At 43.8% G+C, this 17602-nt stretch overlaps 1 protein-coding gene across 8 annotated transcripts in view; it reads left to right on the forward strand.

The window, feature by feature from the left end:
* The first annotated feature begins 9307 nt into the window (after positions 1–9307).
* KIAA2012 (KIAA2012 ortholog) overlaps positions 9308–17602 on the forward strand; it is a 129247-nt gene continuing 120952 nt past the window's right edge. For 4 of the 8 annotated variants that reach the window (XM_037734837.1, XM_037734838.1, XM_037734839.1 and 1 more), the window contains exons 1-2: positions 9312–9821; positions 11340–11624. In XM_037734837.1, the coding sequence (XP_037590765.1) occupies positions 9738–9821; positions 11340–11624 (369 nt within the window). In that variant the 5' untranslated portion in view covers positions 9312–9737. Of the gene's footprint in view, positions 9822–11339; positions 11625–17602 lie in introns of all 8 variants that reach the window. The other 4 variants (XM_037734841.1, XM_017518350.2, XM_037734842.1 and 1 more) reach the window with 2 other exon arrangements.

The raw sequence follows: 17602 nt of genomic DNA on the forward strand, positions 1-17602 counted from the left end.
CACCATTGCACTCCAGCCTGGGCAACAAGAGCAAAACTCCATCTCAAAAAAAAAAAAAGAAAGAAAAAAGTTGTTCTCTCTGCTTGTCTAACAGCTCCCCTGGACACCTGCTTTAGAGTGAATTGGCATAAGAGGTGGGCACGAGTGAGAGCTGTCGAGGAGGATGAGGCTCTGCAGAAGGCACTGCTCATGTCTCATCATACACGTTAGAACACTAATGACTCCTCTCAACTTGTGGTTGCGTTGTATGTGGTCTCTTTGGAGATGGGACATTGCTGCCCCAGGTAGGTCTGCTCTATGAGATAAGGAGGAAATGCTTCCCCTCTTCCCTAAATGTGTACTTCAGAGCCTCCTAGGGCCAGCTGGAGACTGGCCGCCTATGCCTCAGATTGTTGGCTGGAGGAGGGTAGACACAGCCTGGCTGGCTGGGAAAATAGGGGAGCGGGCAAAGCTGCTGTGGATGGGCCTCCTGACCTACCTCCCAGGATTCCTCCATCCTGTCTCTCTTCTTCCTCTCCCTCCTCAGTCAATCCCCACTCCCAGCATCCACGCTGGGCTCCATTCCTGCACAGCCTGATTAATTGCATCTCTGCAAAGGCACTAGCATCTTATCTCAGTTCTCAGGAAGATGTGAATGCTTTCCAAAAGGAAACTATAAAGGCTGAAAAACAGACAGTGAGGTTACCTGTGGGCCAGGGGCCCCTCGATTCACACAGTGAACTCCAGCAATGTGTGGGCCTTGAGGGGAAGGTTCTCCTAGCACCCAGGCTCCCTGACACCCCTTCCTCTTCCACACACTGTCAGTTGCAACTCGCTGGCCGCTCCCCTCCTGGGGCTAAAGGTGGAGTCATAAATTTGAACATCAAAATCTCACTGATGTGAGCAAACAGTGGGAAGAGAATTTGTGTATACCTGGGTGTTGATATGTCCCTACAAAGATACATATTTTATGCATCAAATTAACATTTCTCTAAAATGACCAGCATAGGGTTCACAGTTTTTACTCCACGATAATCAGAAAACATAAAAATTATTCTCATCATAAAGTTAAAATAATGAGCTGGAAGCCAGTTGACAGAGAGGCATCTGGTTCTGCAGTCTAGTGACTTTCTATATATATTAGATTTCCTGTTGTGAGGAAATGACTTTCAGAGCATCCATTTGTGCAGCAAAACCTCACTACTGAGCTGGGCACAGTGGCACATGTCTGTAGCTCCAGCTACTAGAGAAGCTGAGGTGGGAGGATCACTTGGACCCAGGAATTCAAGACCAGCCTGGGCCACACAGTGTGACCCCATCTCTAAAATAAAACCAAACCTCACTACTGTGTGCTAAAAGTGGGGGATTCTGTATATTCTGAGTCATGAGATGGAAGTATTCATTAAACAATATTTTTGGCTGGGCATGCGGTCTCATGCCTGTAATCCCAGCACTTTGGGAGGCCGAGGCAGGCAGATCATGAGGTCAAGAGATCGAGACCATCCTGGCCAACATGGTGAAACCCCTCTCTACTAAAAATACAAAAATTAGCTGGACGTGGTGGCGCGTGCCTGTAGTCCCAGCTACTTGGGAGGCTGAGGCAGGAGAATGGCTTGAACCTGGGAGGTGGAAGTTGCAGTGAGCTGAGATCACACCACTGCATTCCAGCCTGGTGACAGAGCAAGACTCCATCTCAAAAAAAAAAAAAAAAAAAAAAAAAAATATATATATATATATATATATATATATGTTTCTATTTATTGAGTATGTACTATAAGCCTGGCACAATACTCAGTGCTTGACACAAATCATTTCATTGTTAATTATATAAACATCATTGTAACAGTATTTAGTGAAAATCAAAAGAAAAATGTACCCACCACCAAACAACACAGATAAAACTTTATTATGTTATTATTACATGTTGTTACTCTAATGTTCAATGGTGTTAAATTATCAGAATCCATGCAGTCTCAATGAGTAACATCTGCTCTGAGATCTTTCCCTTAGAATTAAAATCATCCCTGCTCCCGTCACCCGCTGCAAGTTTGTTCCTATGGAGGTTTGTTACTTTTGCCCCCGGTAACTGACCTGCTAGCCAGGTAGTGATTGATTTTCCCCATGTTATGAAAGAACCAAGAATGTGTGGTTTCTACTTCTTCTACAAACTCACTATCTCTCCACCATAAATTTAAAAGCTTGCAATTACAGTGAGTGCTCCTACTAATAAAATGAAGCCCTGAACAAAGGCATAACTAAATATTTTAGACTCCCAAAGCAAACCCTTCAGAAAGATCTAAAATAAATAGATCTCTAGTCCCTTCCCTCTGAACTAGACAGGCCATGCAGCCATAATTTATAGCTAAGGAGAGAAAGGAAGCAAGGATCCAAGGCTGACACTCTCTCTCTTGCTAGGATTCCAGAGTATTCTTTATTGCCTTTTGCATTTTCTTCTTTCAAATCTGGCCTGGGCCACATGAGAAATTAGCCAGTCTCTGAATAAGCCAAGTATCTTATCCTTAGCAAGTCTGTGCTTCTTCTAACAAGTTCAGATGGTTCCATCTTCCACACTGATTGTGTTAAGGCCCCTTCAGCCTTTGTATACTAAGCCTTGAGTTGGTCAGCACCTTTAACCTATGGGTCTGAGCTTTGTACTATAGCAAACTACCAACTACTAAAACAAACAGGCTTTGACCCAATTATCTTCTTTTCTATATTTTTCATACTGGCTCAAAGACAATTATGCATCTCTTTGGGCATGTTAAAAAGCAAAATGACAAATGATCAGCTGCTGCTATAACGCAAGGGGTGCTACGTTATTGGGAGTATTAAGAATTTTAAGGTATTGGCCAGGCACAGTGGCTCACACCTGTAATCCCAGCACTTTGGGAGGCTGGGTCAGGAGGACCACTTGAGTCTAGGAGTTTGAGACCAACAGGGCAACATAGTGAGACTACATTCTAAAAAAAAATAAAATAATTAGGCAGGCATGGTGGTGTATGCCTCTAGCCCCCCCTATTCAGAAGGCTGAGATAGCAGGACTGCCTGAGCTCCAGGGGTCAAGGACTGCAGCACTGCAGTCAGCCTGGGTGACAAAGCAAGACCCTGTCTCTAAAAAAAAAAAAAAAAAATTAAGATATAGTCTCTACCTTCCAAAGACTTAAAGTCTGCAAGTCTAGTTGGGGCATAAAACACAGCAAATGGAAAGAGCCTTAATAATGTAAGGCATTGCTGCTTGCATATACATGGCCCTTTTTTTTTTTTTTTTTTTTTTTCTTTTTTTTTTTTTTTTTTTTTTTTGAGACAAGATCTTGCCATTTCTCCCAGACTGGAGTGCAGTGGTGCTATCGCAGCTTACTACAGCCTCTACCTCCTAGGCTGAAGCAATCTTCCCACTTCAGCCTCCGGAGTAGCTGGGACTACAGGCATGCGCCATCACATCCAGCTAATTTTTATACTTTTTGTAGACAGACTGGCTAATTTTTTACTTTTTATATGGGCAGAGGGATTTTGCCATGTTGCCTAGACTGGTCTTGAACTCCTGAGTTCAAGTGATCTGCCCACCTCAGCCCCCCACTTTGGTGTTGTGATTACAGGCATGAGTCACTGAGCCCAAACTCACACATCACATTTTGAAGTCTGTTGTGTTGACTTTCTCATACAACTTGTCTTTGGTGCTTACGGTAGATAACTGTAGTTGACTCTATCAATCTTTATTCTATATTCCCTCTGGTGGAAGAGCTAGAAAGCTGAAAACTTTATTTTCTAGACTCCCTTGCAACTAGATTTACAAAGTGAAGTTAAGAGAAGCGGGGCTGGGGAGATCTGAGTGCTTAGAAGCAGTCATGGCAGCCAGACCAGAGGTCCAGCACCCAGTCACCAGCTTCATGGCTAAAGCGGTAGTGGGGACCAAAGTCATAGCTGCACTCTGAGAGCCACAATGGGGCTTCTTATGAAGAACTGTTGCAGAAGTATTATAGGATGAACAACAGGCTGAAATTGTAACCAAATCTGGACACGGTCCCATTTTACCTCTGGTTTGCTCTATATGGCTTTATGCAAATCATTTCATCTCTCTGTGCACAATCTTTACTCTTTCATTGACAAAAGCAACACCAAGGACTCTCTTTGTAGATTGCCCCTAAAGATAAATAAAATACTAGAAAACACTATCACACTTCCTTTTAAAGAGGGATAAAGATTCTGACAGTATCACATAGGCCACTCCAGTATCTTTAACCTATGGGTCTGAGCTTTGTACGATAGCTAACTGCTAACCACGAAAACAGGCTTTGATCCAATTCTCTTCTTTTCTGTATTTTTCATACTGGCTCAAAGACAATTATGCATCTCATATTATTATGCAAACAGCCTTGGGAGGGCCAGATGGACTCCTAGGACTCCATTCACTCTGAGTACTTTAGAACAAGGGATACATTCCTGAATGTGCTGGGGAGGTGGCCATTGAAATACATCTATTTTTTGTTTCATGTGGTTTCTATTTATTTACAGAGTGCCATGGTTATTCATGATGCTTTACAAACCATAAAAACAAGGTCTCCACCCTATAGAAGTTACAGTGTAATTCAAACAGACATGCTGCATGGGCTGACAGGTCAGGCGTGCCAGGAGATGGTGTTGGTGTTGTATAACATGGGTGTGGAGGGTTCTTCTTGAGTTATAAATACTTTCCAGTTACAAGGCCCTTTCATCTGGGATCCCCAAGCTCTTTAGAATAGCAATAACCCGGATTGCTTTCTAAATGCACTTTCTATAAACTGTTGTCAGGACTGAGTAAATGCTTTTAAATGACTATTAATTGATCTGTGGATCTGTTCATTGTCCATATTAAACAGCATAGATGTAAACACACTGGTTTAGGAGAGGCCCACTTTCGGCTGCGGTCTGGCTGCTTACAGATTCCTGCGGCAGCCCCACAGAGACCTGGAAGCCTTGTCACAGCCTTGGGAGGGCCAGATGGACGCCTGGGCATTTTCCTAGGTGAGATGCTCTCCCAACCTAGACTCAGAAAGAGCACGTCTTGGGGCCCTGGTTCACTATGTATGGATCAGTTAGCATTTCAAAGTCAGGTGAGTTCAGAGAAAGAATTTCCACTGGAGAAACTTGGAATCATCCCTCAGCTAACGATAGTGGTTCTCATTCAGGTCCCAAGAGCTCCATTAAGTTCCTCTGGTGCTACTTTTCTCTTGCTTGAGGAATGGCATTTTCAAAATGGCAAGATTTATCTTTCTTTGCAGCTGGTATAGAGTTTCCCCTTCTTTCTTACTCAAAGACCACCTAGCTGGTGATTTTCCTGACCTATTTGACAAGTTCATTCATATCCAAGAGAAGACTGGCCTGGGTCGCAAGTCTTGAAAGTTCACCCAGAGGTTGATGAGATAAGGATTCCTCCTTCTATTCATCCTTTGTAAGTGCCTCAGAGTTATCTTTCTAAAACCCAGATGGAATCATATCCCCCCCCCACCTCCCACCCCCAGCACTTTAATAACCTACCTGGGGATGTAAATGACTCACACCTGTAATCCCAAGGTAACAAGGGCAACACCAAGGAGTCTCTTTATAGATTTCCCCTAAAGATGAATACAATACTAGAAAACACTATTACACTCCCCTTTAAAGAGGGATAAAGGTTCTGACAGTATCACATAGGCCGCTTCTCCAGAGTGACATTCATTCACTCCAAGAACTTTGAAACAAGGGATGCATTCCTGAATGTGCCAGGGAAGTGGCCATTAACTAGCGTCTATTTTCTGTTTCAAGTGGTTTCTATTTGGGAAGCTGAGGCAAGAGGACCGTTTGAGACCAGAAGTTTGAAACCATCCTGGGCAACATAGTGAGACCCTGCCTCTAAAAAACAAAACAACACCACAACAAAAAACCTACCTGAAGAATAAAATCCAAAATGCTTCAGCAGGGTGCATGTAGCCCTCATGGCCTTGGCCAGCTGACCTCTGCCCTTGCACCTCTGTCCACATGCAGTTTTGCTTTTTTCTTTGCTTTCTTTCAAGACGGAGTCTCTGTCACCCAGGCTAGAGAGCAATGGCACAATCTCGGCTCACTACAACCTCCGCCTCCCAAGTTCAAGTGATGCTCCTGCCTCAGCCTCCCGAGTTGCAGGGACTACAGGCACCCACCATCACAGCTGGCCAATTTTTGTATTTTTAGTAGAAACGGGGTTTCACCATATTGGCCAGGCTGGTCTCAAACTCCTGACCTTGTGATCCGCCCACCGTGGCCTCCCAAAGTGCTGGGATTACAGGCATGAGCTACCACACTGAGCCCAGTTTTTTTGTTTTTGTTTTTGTTTTTGTTTTGAGATGAAGTTTCACTTTTGTCGCCCAGGCTGGAATGCAATGGCACAATCTCAGCTCACTGCAACTTCTGCCTCCTAGGCTTAAGCAATTCTCCAGCCTTGCCTCCTGAGTAGCTGGGGTTACAGGCATGCACCATAACCAGCTAATTTGGTATTTTTAATAGAGATGGTGGGGGGCGGGTCTCACCATGTTGGCCAGGCTAGTCTCGAACTCCTGACCTCAGGTAATCCACCCGCCTCAGCCTCCCAAAGTGCTGGGATTATAGGTGTGAGCCACTGCTCCCAGCTGACTTGCAGTTTTGATCACAACAGAGAAGTCACCTTTTCCCCAGAGACCTCAAACTTCCTTGTCCCTGCCTCCCACAATATCCTCTTTGATCTTCCCTCCTCACCATCTTCTTACATCTTCTTAGCAAACTGCTGTTTTCCAAAGCCCACCTCTAAGCTTCCTCATCTTGGTGGCCTTCCACAGTGCCTGCCACCATCCATTCCCCACCTCCCCCATGCACACACCTTCACCTCTCTTCCTAGAGCACCTACTTCACTCGACCTCCGTTAACACAACTGTCACATCATATTTCAGGTATCAGCACCACCTTGAGTCCAGGGATCATGTCTGGGATATAGTAATCTCTGGACAAAGTTTTGTTTAAGGGCCCTTTTTGCACTTCAAAGGGATAGGGAAGGGGAAGGGAGGGAGCAACTGGAGGCTAAGACCCCAGAAACTATTTGGAACCCTGGGTTTCTCAAATTTTGTCTCACCTGCCGTGAGAAGGTCACTCCATGATAATGCTGACCAATCGGCTTTCAGATTATGAAGTGCTGAATTCAGTGTTTTCTTTTTTCTTTTTTGCTGTACAATATTTTTAAAAAACGTGTTTTTTTGAGACCGAGTCTCATTCTATTGCCCAGGCCGGAGTGTAGCGGCGCCATCTCGGCTCTCTGCAAACTCCGCCTCCCAGGTTCAAGCAATTATTGTGCCTCAGCCTCCCAAGCAGTTGAGGTTACAGGTGCATGCCATCACGCCTGGTTAATTTTTGTGTTTTTAATAGAGACAAAGTTTCACCATGTTGGGCAGGATGGTCTTGAACTCCTGACCTCAAGTGATCTGCCTGCCTTGGCCTCCCAAAGTGCTGGGATTCCAGGTGTGAGCCACCACAACCAGCCGAAAAAAGTTTTAATTGTGGTAAAATATATGTAATATAAATTTACTTTCATTTTAGAGATGAAGTCTCACAATGATGGTCAGGCTGATCACAAACTCCTGAGCCCAAGGGATCTTCCTGCCTCAGCCTCCAGAATAGCTGGGATTATAGGTGTGTGCCACCTGCACTGGCTCAAATTTACCATTTTAACATTTTTAAGTTTACGGTTCACTGACGTTAAGTACATTCATATTGTTGTGAATCCATCTCCAGAAACTTTTCATCTCCTCATACAGAACTTCTGTGCCCATTACACACGGATGTTCCATTCTCGTATCCCCGCCAGCCCTGGCAATCACCACCTACTTTCTGTCTCTATGAATCTGACCACTCACATAAGTACCTCGCACAAGTGAAATCATACAATGTTTGTTGTTTCATGATTGGTTTATTTTGTTTAGTGTAATGTCTTCAAAGTTTATGCATGTTGTAGCCTGTGTCTGAATTTCCTTCCTTTTTAAGGCTGAATAATACTGCCCTGTATCCATCTGCTACATTTTTTTGATTCATTCATCTGTCGATAGACATGGGTTACTTCCACCTTTTGGCACTTATAAACAATTTTGCTCTATATATGAGTATACAAATATCCCTTTGAGACCCTGCTTTCACTTCCTTCGGGTACATAGACCCAGAAGTGGAATTACTGGATGGTACAGTAATTCTGTTTAATTTTCTTAGAAACTGCCATACCATTTTCTACAGAGTCTATGTCATTTTGCATTTCCAACAGCAATGCACAAGGTTTTCGATTTCCCCATATTCCTCACCAATACTTGTTATTTTCTGTTTTTTGTTTTTGTTTCTTTTGTTTTGTTTTTAATAATAGCCATCTTAGTAGGTGTGAAGTGGTATCTCATTGTGGTTTTGATTATATTCAGTTTGGAGCCTCTGCATTCACTCATTCACTGTCTTGATTCCTCATAATAAACCCTATCTTATTTTACAACATAACCTCTATTTCCTTCTCAGGAGACTTGAGCTTAGTTGGAAGTGGGGAAGGTCGGAGGGGGAGTGGAAGGTGCCACGTAGGAAGATCAAAAAGCTAAGTGGGCTGGTAGCCTGTTGTGCTTCTTCACAGTGGCCAGCAGGGGGCACTTCCACAAGACGGCCAGGGTAGTTCGGCTGAACGCTGAAAGGCAGCTTGCTTGCCCAGGCTTGAGCAGGTCCCTAGATCCCCAGCAAAGGAGTCTTTTTGTTTCCTGAACCTCTTCCCTCCTGTCCTGTGCTCGTCACAATGTCACTGTCAAAGAGACCTGAGCGCCTGGCGCGGTGGCGCGTGCCTGTAGTCCCAGCCACTCGGGAGTCTGAGGCTGGAGGATCGCTTGAGTCCAGGAGTTCTGGGCTGCAGTGCGCTATGCCGATGGGGTGTCCGCACTAAGTTCGGCATCAATATGGTGACCTCCCCGGAGCTGGGGGCCACCAGGTTGCCTAAGGAGGGGTAAACTGGCCCAGGTCGGAAACGGAGCAGGTCAAACCTCCCCATCCAGGGGATGCTGGAGCTCTCAGCAAGGAAAAAGTCACAGGTGGTTTCAGGTGACCTAGATGACACCCTGGCGCTGTTAATGGTTAGTTGACAGCAAGAGGCTCACATATCAGGAGAGAGGGGAAGATGCTCTCTAAAAGCAAGATGAGAACAATAACAGAAAAAGTACCCCAACACGGCCCCCACCCCGTGCAACCGGGACTTGCAACCTGAGCCTGGTCCCTTCAGTGTCCATTTGACCCCCACCCCCATCCCCGGCGAATGCACACTGCACCCGGCACCCGTCTCTGCCTTGCCTGAGTTAGTCAAAGGGACTTCATTTCCCTGTGCTGCCATAGCAACCAGGAAACAACCTCCGCTCAGAGGAGCAGGATGGTGCTGTGGCCGAGATTCGTAGATGCACAGGGCTGGTAACAGAGCAACTGGGACCCAGGGACAACAAGAGCTCAGGTGAAGGAAGAGACAGGTTGCCCAGAGTGTAGAAAATCCAGGGCTTGAGGAGTCTGGCTATGTGGTTTATTTTTTTGCTCCACAAAGACACGCAGTGTCTAATCTGTGTGGCTGGTTGTTACTAAGAAGCTGCTGCGAGAAGGAAAAATGTATTTCATAAAAGGTCCAGTGTTTGTGGTCTTCTTGGGCTTGCTGTGAGCTCTGGAAATCTTGAGGTGTGACCAGATTTCAGCCTTTAAAACCAAGATGAACTGCCCTTGAGAAGGGGTGGTCAGAGTTTAACATGTTCACGCTCTCCCTCCTGAGCCGGGGCCACGGGAAGCTGGGCCAGGACAAACAGAAGTTAGAAGTCTACTTTGAACCAGAGGTGAGTCTCACAGCTGAAGAAAGGCACATTTTGGGGGTGGGAGAGGAATGCTCTATTTTTCCACTTGGGAGGTAAACCATGTGTGTCTTGGTGTGTGTTGTTAGTGAGGTGGCGGGGGTCACTGGAAGATCTTCCTTCCTCCTCCATGAAAGTCAAGAAAATAATGTCGTTTTCCTGACACACTAAGATTGCCACTGGGACCCTTGTCTTTCTCCTTGTATCTGCCTTTGCTTGGACCAAAGGAATTCCAGAGTCTCTGGAATTTGGATGGTTTGGTGCAAGACCAGAATTTACACCTGGGTTCTAGGCAAGCTGATGGTTGTTTGGTTTTTGGAAGTCATGCTCTGTGGTTAAAATGCTGTGTGTGTTCGTGCTATTTCAATGGCTTCCTTGAACTTTCTGGAATTCAACCCACAGGACTCATATTTAATATAGGCCAAAAAAAATCTCATGTTAGAAGATTTTAAAGAGGTGGCAAAATTCCCTTGTTGTACTGGAATTTATTTCTTATTCCTGCCAGGAATAAAAAATCTATTGGGGATACTTTGCAAATTTGGGGGTCATACAGAGATTTCCATTGTCATAGTAGTTGGTCATGTATTTGGCCTTTGCTGTGTTAAAAGGCATATTAAGTTTCAAAGGACCTGTATGGGCAGTGGCATTTTCTTACCTCCAAGATATGTAACCCCTTTATAGGCCCCTAAATAGCCAAATTAGGTAATGTTACATAGCATCTGGAATGCATAGAAATTCTCCCTGTGTACAGATGAAGTGGTGGGGGCTTCGAATGCTCCTATTTAAACTGCCAGCTAGTCCAGGTCTAATTTCAAAGTTATCTGCTGCCCTTAATAATTCTGACTGCTTACTTGCATACCAGGAAACTTTAACTGGCCTGTAACCTAAACTCTAGCTGAGTTAATCCTCCAGCCATAAATGACTCTCCTGAAAGTTGGATGGAGTGAAATAGAACCATGCTCTGGGTTCTACTAATTTTGAAACGTGGAGAGAAAAGGCAGTTGCTAAGAAGAGCAATTGCGTTCCATAACACCATGGGAACAATTCAGAGAAAATCAGTAACTAAAAAAATGCCAGAGGCTTTCCACCAGCAATATTTCTTCTGGTAGAAAAATAGTTTCTTTTTTTCTTCTTTTTTTTTTTTTTTTTTTGAGGCAGAGTTTCACTCTTGTTGCCCAGACTGGAGTGCAGTGGCACGATCTTGGCACACCACAACCTCCACCTCCTGGGTTTAAGCAATTCTCCTGCCTCAGTCTCCTGAGCAGCTGGGATTACAGGAATGTGCCACCACACTGGCTAATTTTGTATTTTTAGTAGAGACAGGGTTTCTCCATGTTGGTCAGGCTGGTCTTGAACTCTTGACTTCAGGTGATCTGCCTGCCTCGGCCTCCCAAAGTGCTAGGATTACAGGTGTGAACCAGCACGCCAGCCTTCCACCAGCAGTACTTGCTGTAGAAAGATCTTCCACAGTGGCCCTGTCAAGACAGCTGCTTTTCATTGCAGGATTACTTGAACTGGAAGTCCCCAGAAGACTATGTTCTTGCCAGCAAACCTCAAGATGAGGACAATGCCACCCAGCACTCCTGGAGCCTCTTTCTCCCTAAAACTTTCAGCACTAGAAAGGGTGCCCTGATCCTCTACTCAGAAGGTTTAGCCATTCCGGCATGGACACACAAAGAGAAGGGAAAAGGGCCCTACAGCCCCAAAGGTCACTGGAGGAAGCTGGATCTTGAACTGTACACACTTCAAGACCTCAAAGAAGCCATCCTGGCATATGGAAGGCAACAGGTAGGTAGAGCACTCCCTTGGGTTTGGGGAAGGTGTTGGCAGCATGTCTACAAACCCAGTTGCAGCTGTGGGAATATCTTCTTGGACCTTGGGGAAGGCATGAAACTCTCAGACCTCCATTTCTTCATCTCTAAAATGAGACTGACTGTGCTCTTAGCCCTATCTGCTGCACACCATTGTCACAAAGCTTAAATAAAATCATGTACGTGAAAGGGTTCTGAAAAGCATAAAGGGCTATATTATCATCATTTTGTGTTTTCCTTTTAGTTAGAGTAACACAAAGTCCTTTTCAGCATTCAGACAGATTCAGGCCAGCAGACGTTTCATCAGGATCCTTGAAATCCTGTCTCGTAGCCACAAGCATCATCATCCCACCTCTGATGTTCTTGGCTCTGTGGAAATAAGAGGGAGAACATTTTAAATATTTACCTTGAGCCCTTCAGCGTCTGCAGGATAAGTTAATGACTTTTTCCATCCTGAATATAATATTAAGGGAAAATGCCTGTGCTCATTTTTCTGATTCATACTTCCTAATGTCTTGTGAGATGTGCACCTGGCCCCTGCTTTATAGAATTGCATGCATCAGCCCTTTGACTAAGGCCATAAGATAGTCTGGGAAGATGTGTCACTTAGTAAAATTCTAGGTTAGAAGTGGTGGGTGACTCCCTAATCTAAAAGTCTCTCCTGACTTCTTATTCCCCACAAAATAAAGTCATTACCTTCTTACATCAGGCTCTTCACACACTGGCTTTCTCTCCATGTCTAGCTACATCTCCTGCCTGTTCCTATACCACCTCAACCACTGATGCCATAAGGCCCCACCCATGTGATTAGCTCATCATTCCTTAACACCTGTGCCCTTTTGTGACTCTTCATTTTTGCAAACACTTCTACAGCTGACAAGCTCCCACCCATCCTTCAAAACACAACTTAAATACCACCTCCTCACTGAAGCCTTCTCCCACTCCCCTAGGCAGAGATAGCCCGTGGCTCCCTCCTCTGCAAACATTCCCATACCATCATGCACTGAGATTTATCTTGTTGACTCTGTCATTCCTGATGGATTAACATTTCTTCCAAGGTGGAGACCATGTCTAAATCATTTCCAGAAAGTATGAGTATCTGCAAATGTTTGTGGAATGGATGACTTGGTCATGCATGATATTTTCAATTTTTCTAAGATCATCTCCCAGAATCACTATTGGACAGTTTATCACCTACCCCCATGCCAGGCAGAGCTTCCAAAAGAAAAGACTCCTCTGCCCTCTTTTCATCTTTCAAAATAGAGAAGCTTGATGACCTTGGCCAAATATCCAATGTTCTTTGTCTTAAAAATAATACATTCTTGAATAAAAGAAAACCAATTGTTGAATGCTGACTGTCGCACTATAGCTAAATATTATTTTATTTAAACCTTACAATGACCCTGTGCAATACAGTTTTTCTTGCCTCCTTTCATAGATGAAGAAACCAAAGCTCAGGGTAGGTAAGTGATTTGCCCAAGGCCAGAGAGCTACTAAAGGACAGAGCCAGGATTCAAATCCAGGACTGCCTACCTCACCAGGGCCTGCACACTTTGCACTGTCCTGTGTTTTGTGGACTCGAAGGGACTCCAATGGTCATTGTGCCTGGTCGTGGCCTGTTTTTCTCAGATCCCCTCTGTTCCCTTCCCCTGCTCTGCTCTGTGTCACAGGCAGGTTGACCACAGGCTACATACAATTCCATAAACATCTGTGTCCACTGGCTTCTGATTGAATTTGCCAATGGGAGACACTGGGAAGAGATTGGAGAGGGAGAAAAAGAGGAAGACCACAGTATTTCTCCCTTCCCACTCTGCGTCAAGTGAAAAGAAGCATCTGCATTACCTCTGTGATCCAGCTCTCAACAGACAGGCCCACTATGACCCCCGACTCCTCCAGATGACCCCACCAGCTCCTCCCTCTGTCCTTCTAGCCTAAGTGTGGCGCTAGCTTTCTGATGTTACTAATCTCAATGTTGCCTCACTCCCCACCACCATCTGTTTGGCTTCTGAGCTCTCCAATCACCTGTACAACCAATTCCCTAAATTCAATTCCTTCTGTGTTTAAATACTTACTTTCTATTTTCCTGGTTGGACACTGAGTGATATATAGGCTAACTTACTGCCCAGAGTAAAAATATCTCCCATCATTTTCAGATGCTTGTCTATAAGGCTAAATACTTCAGGTAACAGAGATCTTATTAGTTTATAAAGTAGATGAGTCAGTTTGGGGTCAGTTTCATTTTTGGTTATATTTGGGCTAAATGAAAAAAAGAAGTTACTATCTTCCTGTGGTATCCATCTTCTAAACTTATAGCTCATATCTGTACAAAACAGAATATGTAGTCTAACTACACATGAGCAGAGGGAAGTAGTGTGAAGAAATCAGAGAAAAGAAAACGTATGGAAGAGTACATGGCTGGAGTTTAAGATTAAAGGACATAGTAGATTAAAAAAGGAGGGGAAGCAACTCAAAAGGGACTTGGAATTAAAGAAAATGAACACACCGGGTGCAGTGGCTCACGCCTGTAATCCCACACTTTGGGAAGCAGAGGCAGGAGAATTGCTTGAGCCCAGGAGTTCAAGACCAGCCTGGGCAACATAGTGAGACCCTGTTTCTATTAAAATAAAAATAATACAAATTATTTTTTAAAAAAAGAAAGAAAAGAAAATGAACACCTAAGAAGCTTTGGAAAATAGTACCATCTGACTATGAAAACAACAGCCTGGTGAGAAACTTTTAAAATCATAATACCCAGTGCCAGGACAGCTATAGGGAAACAGCAGTCTTACATGTTAGGAGCACAAATTCACATGACATTTCTGGAGGGCAATATGACAAAAGCCTAAAAAGGACTGATACCTTTTGATTCAACATTCTACTTAGGAGCTGGTCCTAGGACATAATCAGAGATATGTTCAAAGATTTATGCCTAAAAACACTTACTACAGGGTTCTTTATTACTATGCAAAACATTGAAAACAATAAATATCCAGCAAAGGAACACTGATTAAATAAACTATGATAAATCATGTAATGACCTGGGTCAAGCAATGAAGTCATGTGTTAGTCATGAATAACATGAGAAAATATGCACAATGTTTTTGTTTTGAGACAGGGTCTCCTCTGTTACCCAGGCTGGAGTGCAGTGGCATGATCACAGCGCAATGCAGCCTCAACCTCCAGGGCTCAGGTGATCCTCTCACCTCAGTCTCCCGGGTAGCTGGGACTACAGGCTCATGCCACCATGCCAGGCCAATTTTTTGTATTTTTGTAGAGATGAGGTTTAGCTCAGTTGCCCAGCCTGGTCTCAAACTCCTGGGTTCAAGCAATCCATCCACCTCGGCCTCCCAAAGTGCTGAGATTACAGGCATGAGCCACCTTGCCTGCCCCGGAATGTATTTTTTAAGAGCAGATGACAAAATTATATTCATATACTAAAGACATCAATGTTCATTAACTTTTTTTGAGTAGTTATGATATTTTTGCCACTATTCTAAGTGCTGTCCAAGTATAACTCATTTATGCTTTCTAATAATCTTGGGGCTAGGTACTATTACTATCCACTTTAAAGGTGGGGAAACAGAAGCACAGAGAGTTTGAGTGACTCACTCAAGGTTATATAGCAAAGTAAATCACTGCACCAGAATGTGAGACTAGGCCACATAGAAAACATCACCTCTCTAATGTAATTCTGATTTTAAAAAATTGATGATTGTCTGGGTGCAGTGGCTCCTGCCTATATTCCCAGCATTTTGGGAAGCTGAGGCGGACAAATCACCTGAGATCAGGAGTTCCAGACCAGTCTGGCTAACATGGTGAAACCCCATTTCTACTAAAAATACAAAAAATTAGCCAGGCATGGGGGCATGCACCTGTAATACCAGCTACCAGAGAGGCTGAGGCAGGAGAATCACTTGAACCCAGGAGGTGAAGACTGCAGTGAGCCAAGATTGTGCCATTGCACTACAGCCTGGGCAACAGAGTGAGACTCCATCTCAAAAATAAATAAATAAGTAAAAATTGATTATACATCCACCAAAGGAAATCTACCCAAATTTCAACTGTGGCATAAACCATGGGTGGTGGGATTATAAACCATATTTTAATTTATACATTTCATTTTACCAAATATATTTTTTTAACTATGGAATTTTACAAATAAAATAGAAATCTATAGCTCTGAAGGAGGTAGACAGTTGAACCTAGAGATCAAGGTGAGAGGCTTTGGGGAGGAAAATGGAAAAGCAAACAGTGCTGCAAGATGAGTCCACCAATAATCACACCACCTATCATTTAGGGTAAGTATTTGTCAAAATAGGATAGTTTAAGAGTTTAAAACACTACACTCAAAGTCAAAGAGCAAAAGTGAGGATGCGAAAAGGGGTAGAGGAGGTTAACCAATACAGTAGCGCTGCTAATGGAAGGATCTGTTCTTGGCTGGACTGTGAATCAAGAAATCCGCACGTCTCAGGCCTCACCCAGACCTGCAAGAATGAAGGCTGTCACAGAAAGGTGCAAGTCAATGTTTAAAGCATCTCACAGCACCTCCAGCTCTCTCTATTGATCTGACAGCACACATGTGCCAGTCGTATGGAGTTTATAGCTCAGCATACATCCACCCTTGAACTTTCTTCATGTCCCAACTCCTAATGGGTAAATAAATGTTAAATCAAGAAATCAGAGGTCAGCATTCTTAGACTTCTGGATGCACACAGATATGTTGCTCGGTTGGTTATTTTTTGGTTGTTGTTGGTTTTTTTTTTTTTTTTTTTTTTTTTTTTTTTTTTTTTTGAGACGGAGTTTCGCTCTTGTTACCCAGGCTGGAGTGCAATGGCGCGATCTCGGCTCACCGCAACCTCCGCCTCCTGGGTTCAGGCAATTCTCCTGCCTCAGCCTCCTGAGTAGCTGGGATTACAGGCACGCGCCACCATGCCCAGCTAATTTTTTGTAGTTTTAGTAGAGACGGGGTTTCACCATGTTGACCAGGATGGTCTTGATCTCTTGACCTTGTGATCCACCCGCCTCGGCCTCCCAAAGTGCTGGGATTACAGGCGTGAGCCACCGCGCCCGGCCGGTTGTTGTTTTTTAACAGAAGGAAATCTTGTTTAGCATTTCCAAAGTTGAAACCATTCTTCTTGAGGCCTTTAATTTATTCAGCTTCCCATTATTGAGATGTTAACTAGCTATAAAGCCTGAGTAACCATAATTTGGGGTTGTATAAGTACCCAACAATGAGACATTGATTAAATAATGTATTTAAAATAATTTGTTTTAAAATTCAGTTCACACGACATGCCATTTCTCTATTCCATTGAGAGATAAACAGGATTTAGATAACTATAGCAGATTTCAGCCAACATTGTACAATTGTCCCTTAGTATCTGCAGGGTTCCAGGATACCCCTAATTCCAAAATCAAGGACCAACATTGCTTCCAGAACTCCCTGAGGATTCCAAAATCCAAGGATGCTTAAGTCCCTTATACAAAATGGCATGGTATTTGCATATAACCTACACATCCTCCCATATACTTTGAGTCATCTCTAGATTATTTGTAATAACTAATACAGCATAAATGCTTTGTAAATAGTTATTATACTATATTGTTCTTATCAGTATTATTTTTTACTTTTTTTTTTTCATAGAACAAGGTGTTGCTTTGCTGCCCAGGCTAGATTTCAGTGGCATGATCATAGTTTACTGTAACCTTGAACTCCTAGTCTCAAGCAATCCTCCTGCCTCAGCCTCCCAAGCAGCTAGGACTACAGACATGTGCCACCACACCCAGCTAATTTTTTAAAATTTTTTTGTAGAGATAGGTTTTTGCTTTGTTGCCCAGGCTGGTCTCAAACTCCTGGGCTCAAGTAATCCTCCCACCTCAGCCTCCCAATGTATTGGATTACAGGTGTGAGTCGCTACTGCCATCTCCTTTATAAATTTGGTCAGTTTTTAAAGT

The sequence above is a fragment of the Cebus imitator genome, unplaced genomic scaffold (genome assembly GCF_001604975.1).
Source record: "Cebus imitator isolate Cc_AM_T3 unplaced genomic scaffold, Cebus_imitator-1.0 Scaffold671, whole genome shotgun sequence".
Lineage (NCBI taxonomy): Eukaryota > Metazoa > Chordata > Mammalia > Primates > Cebidae > Cebus > Cebus imitator.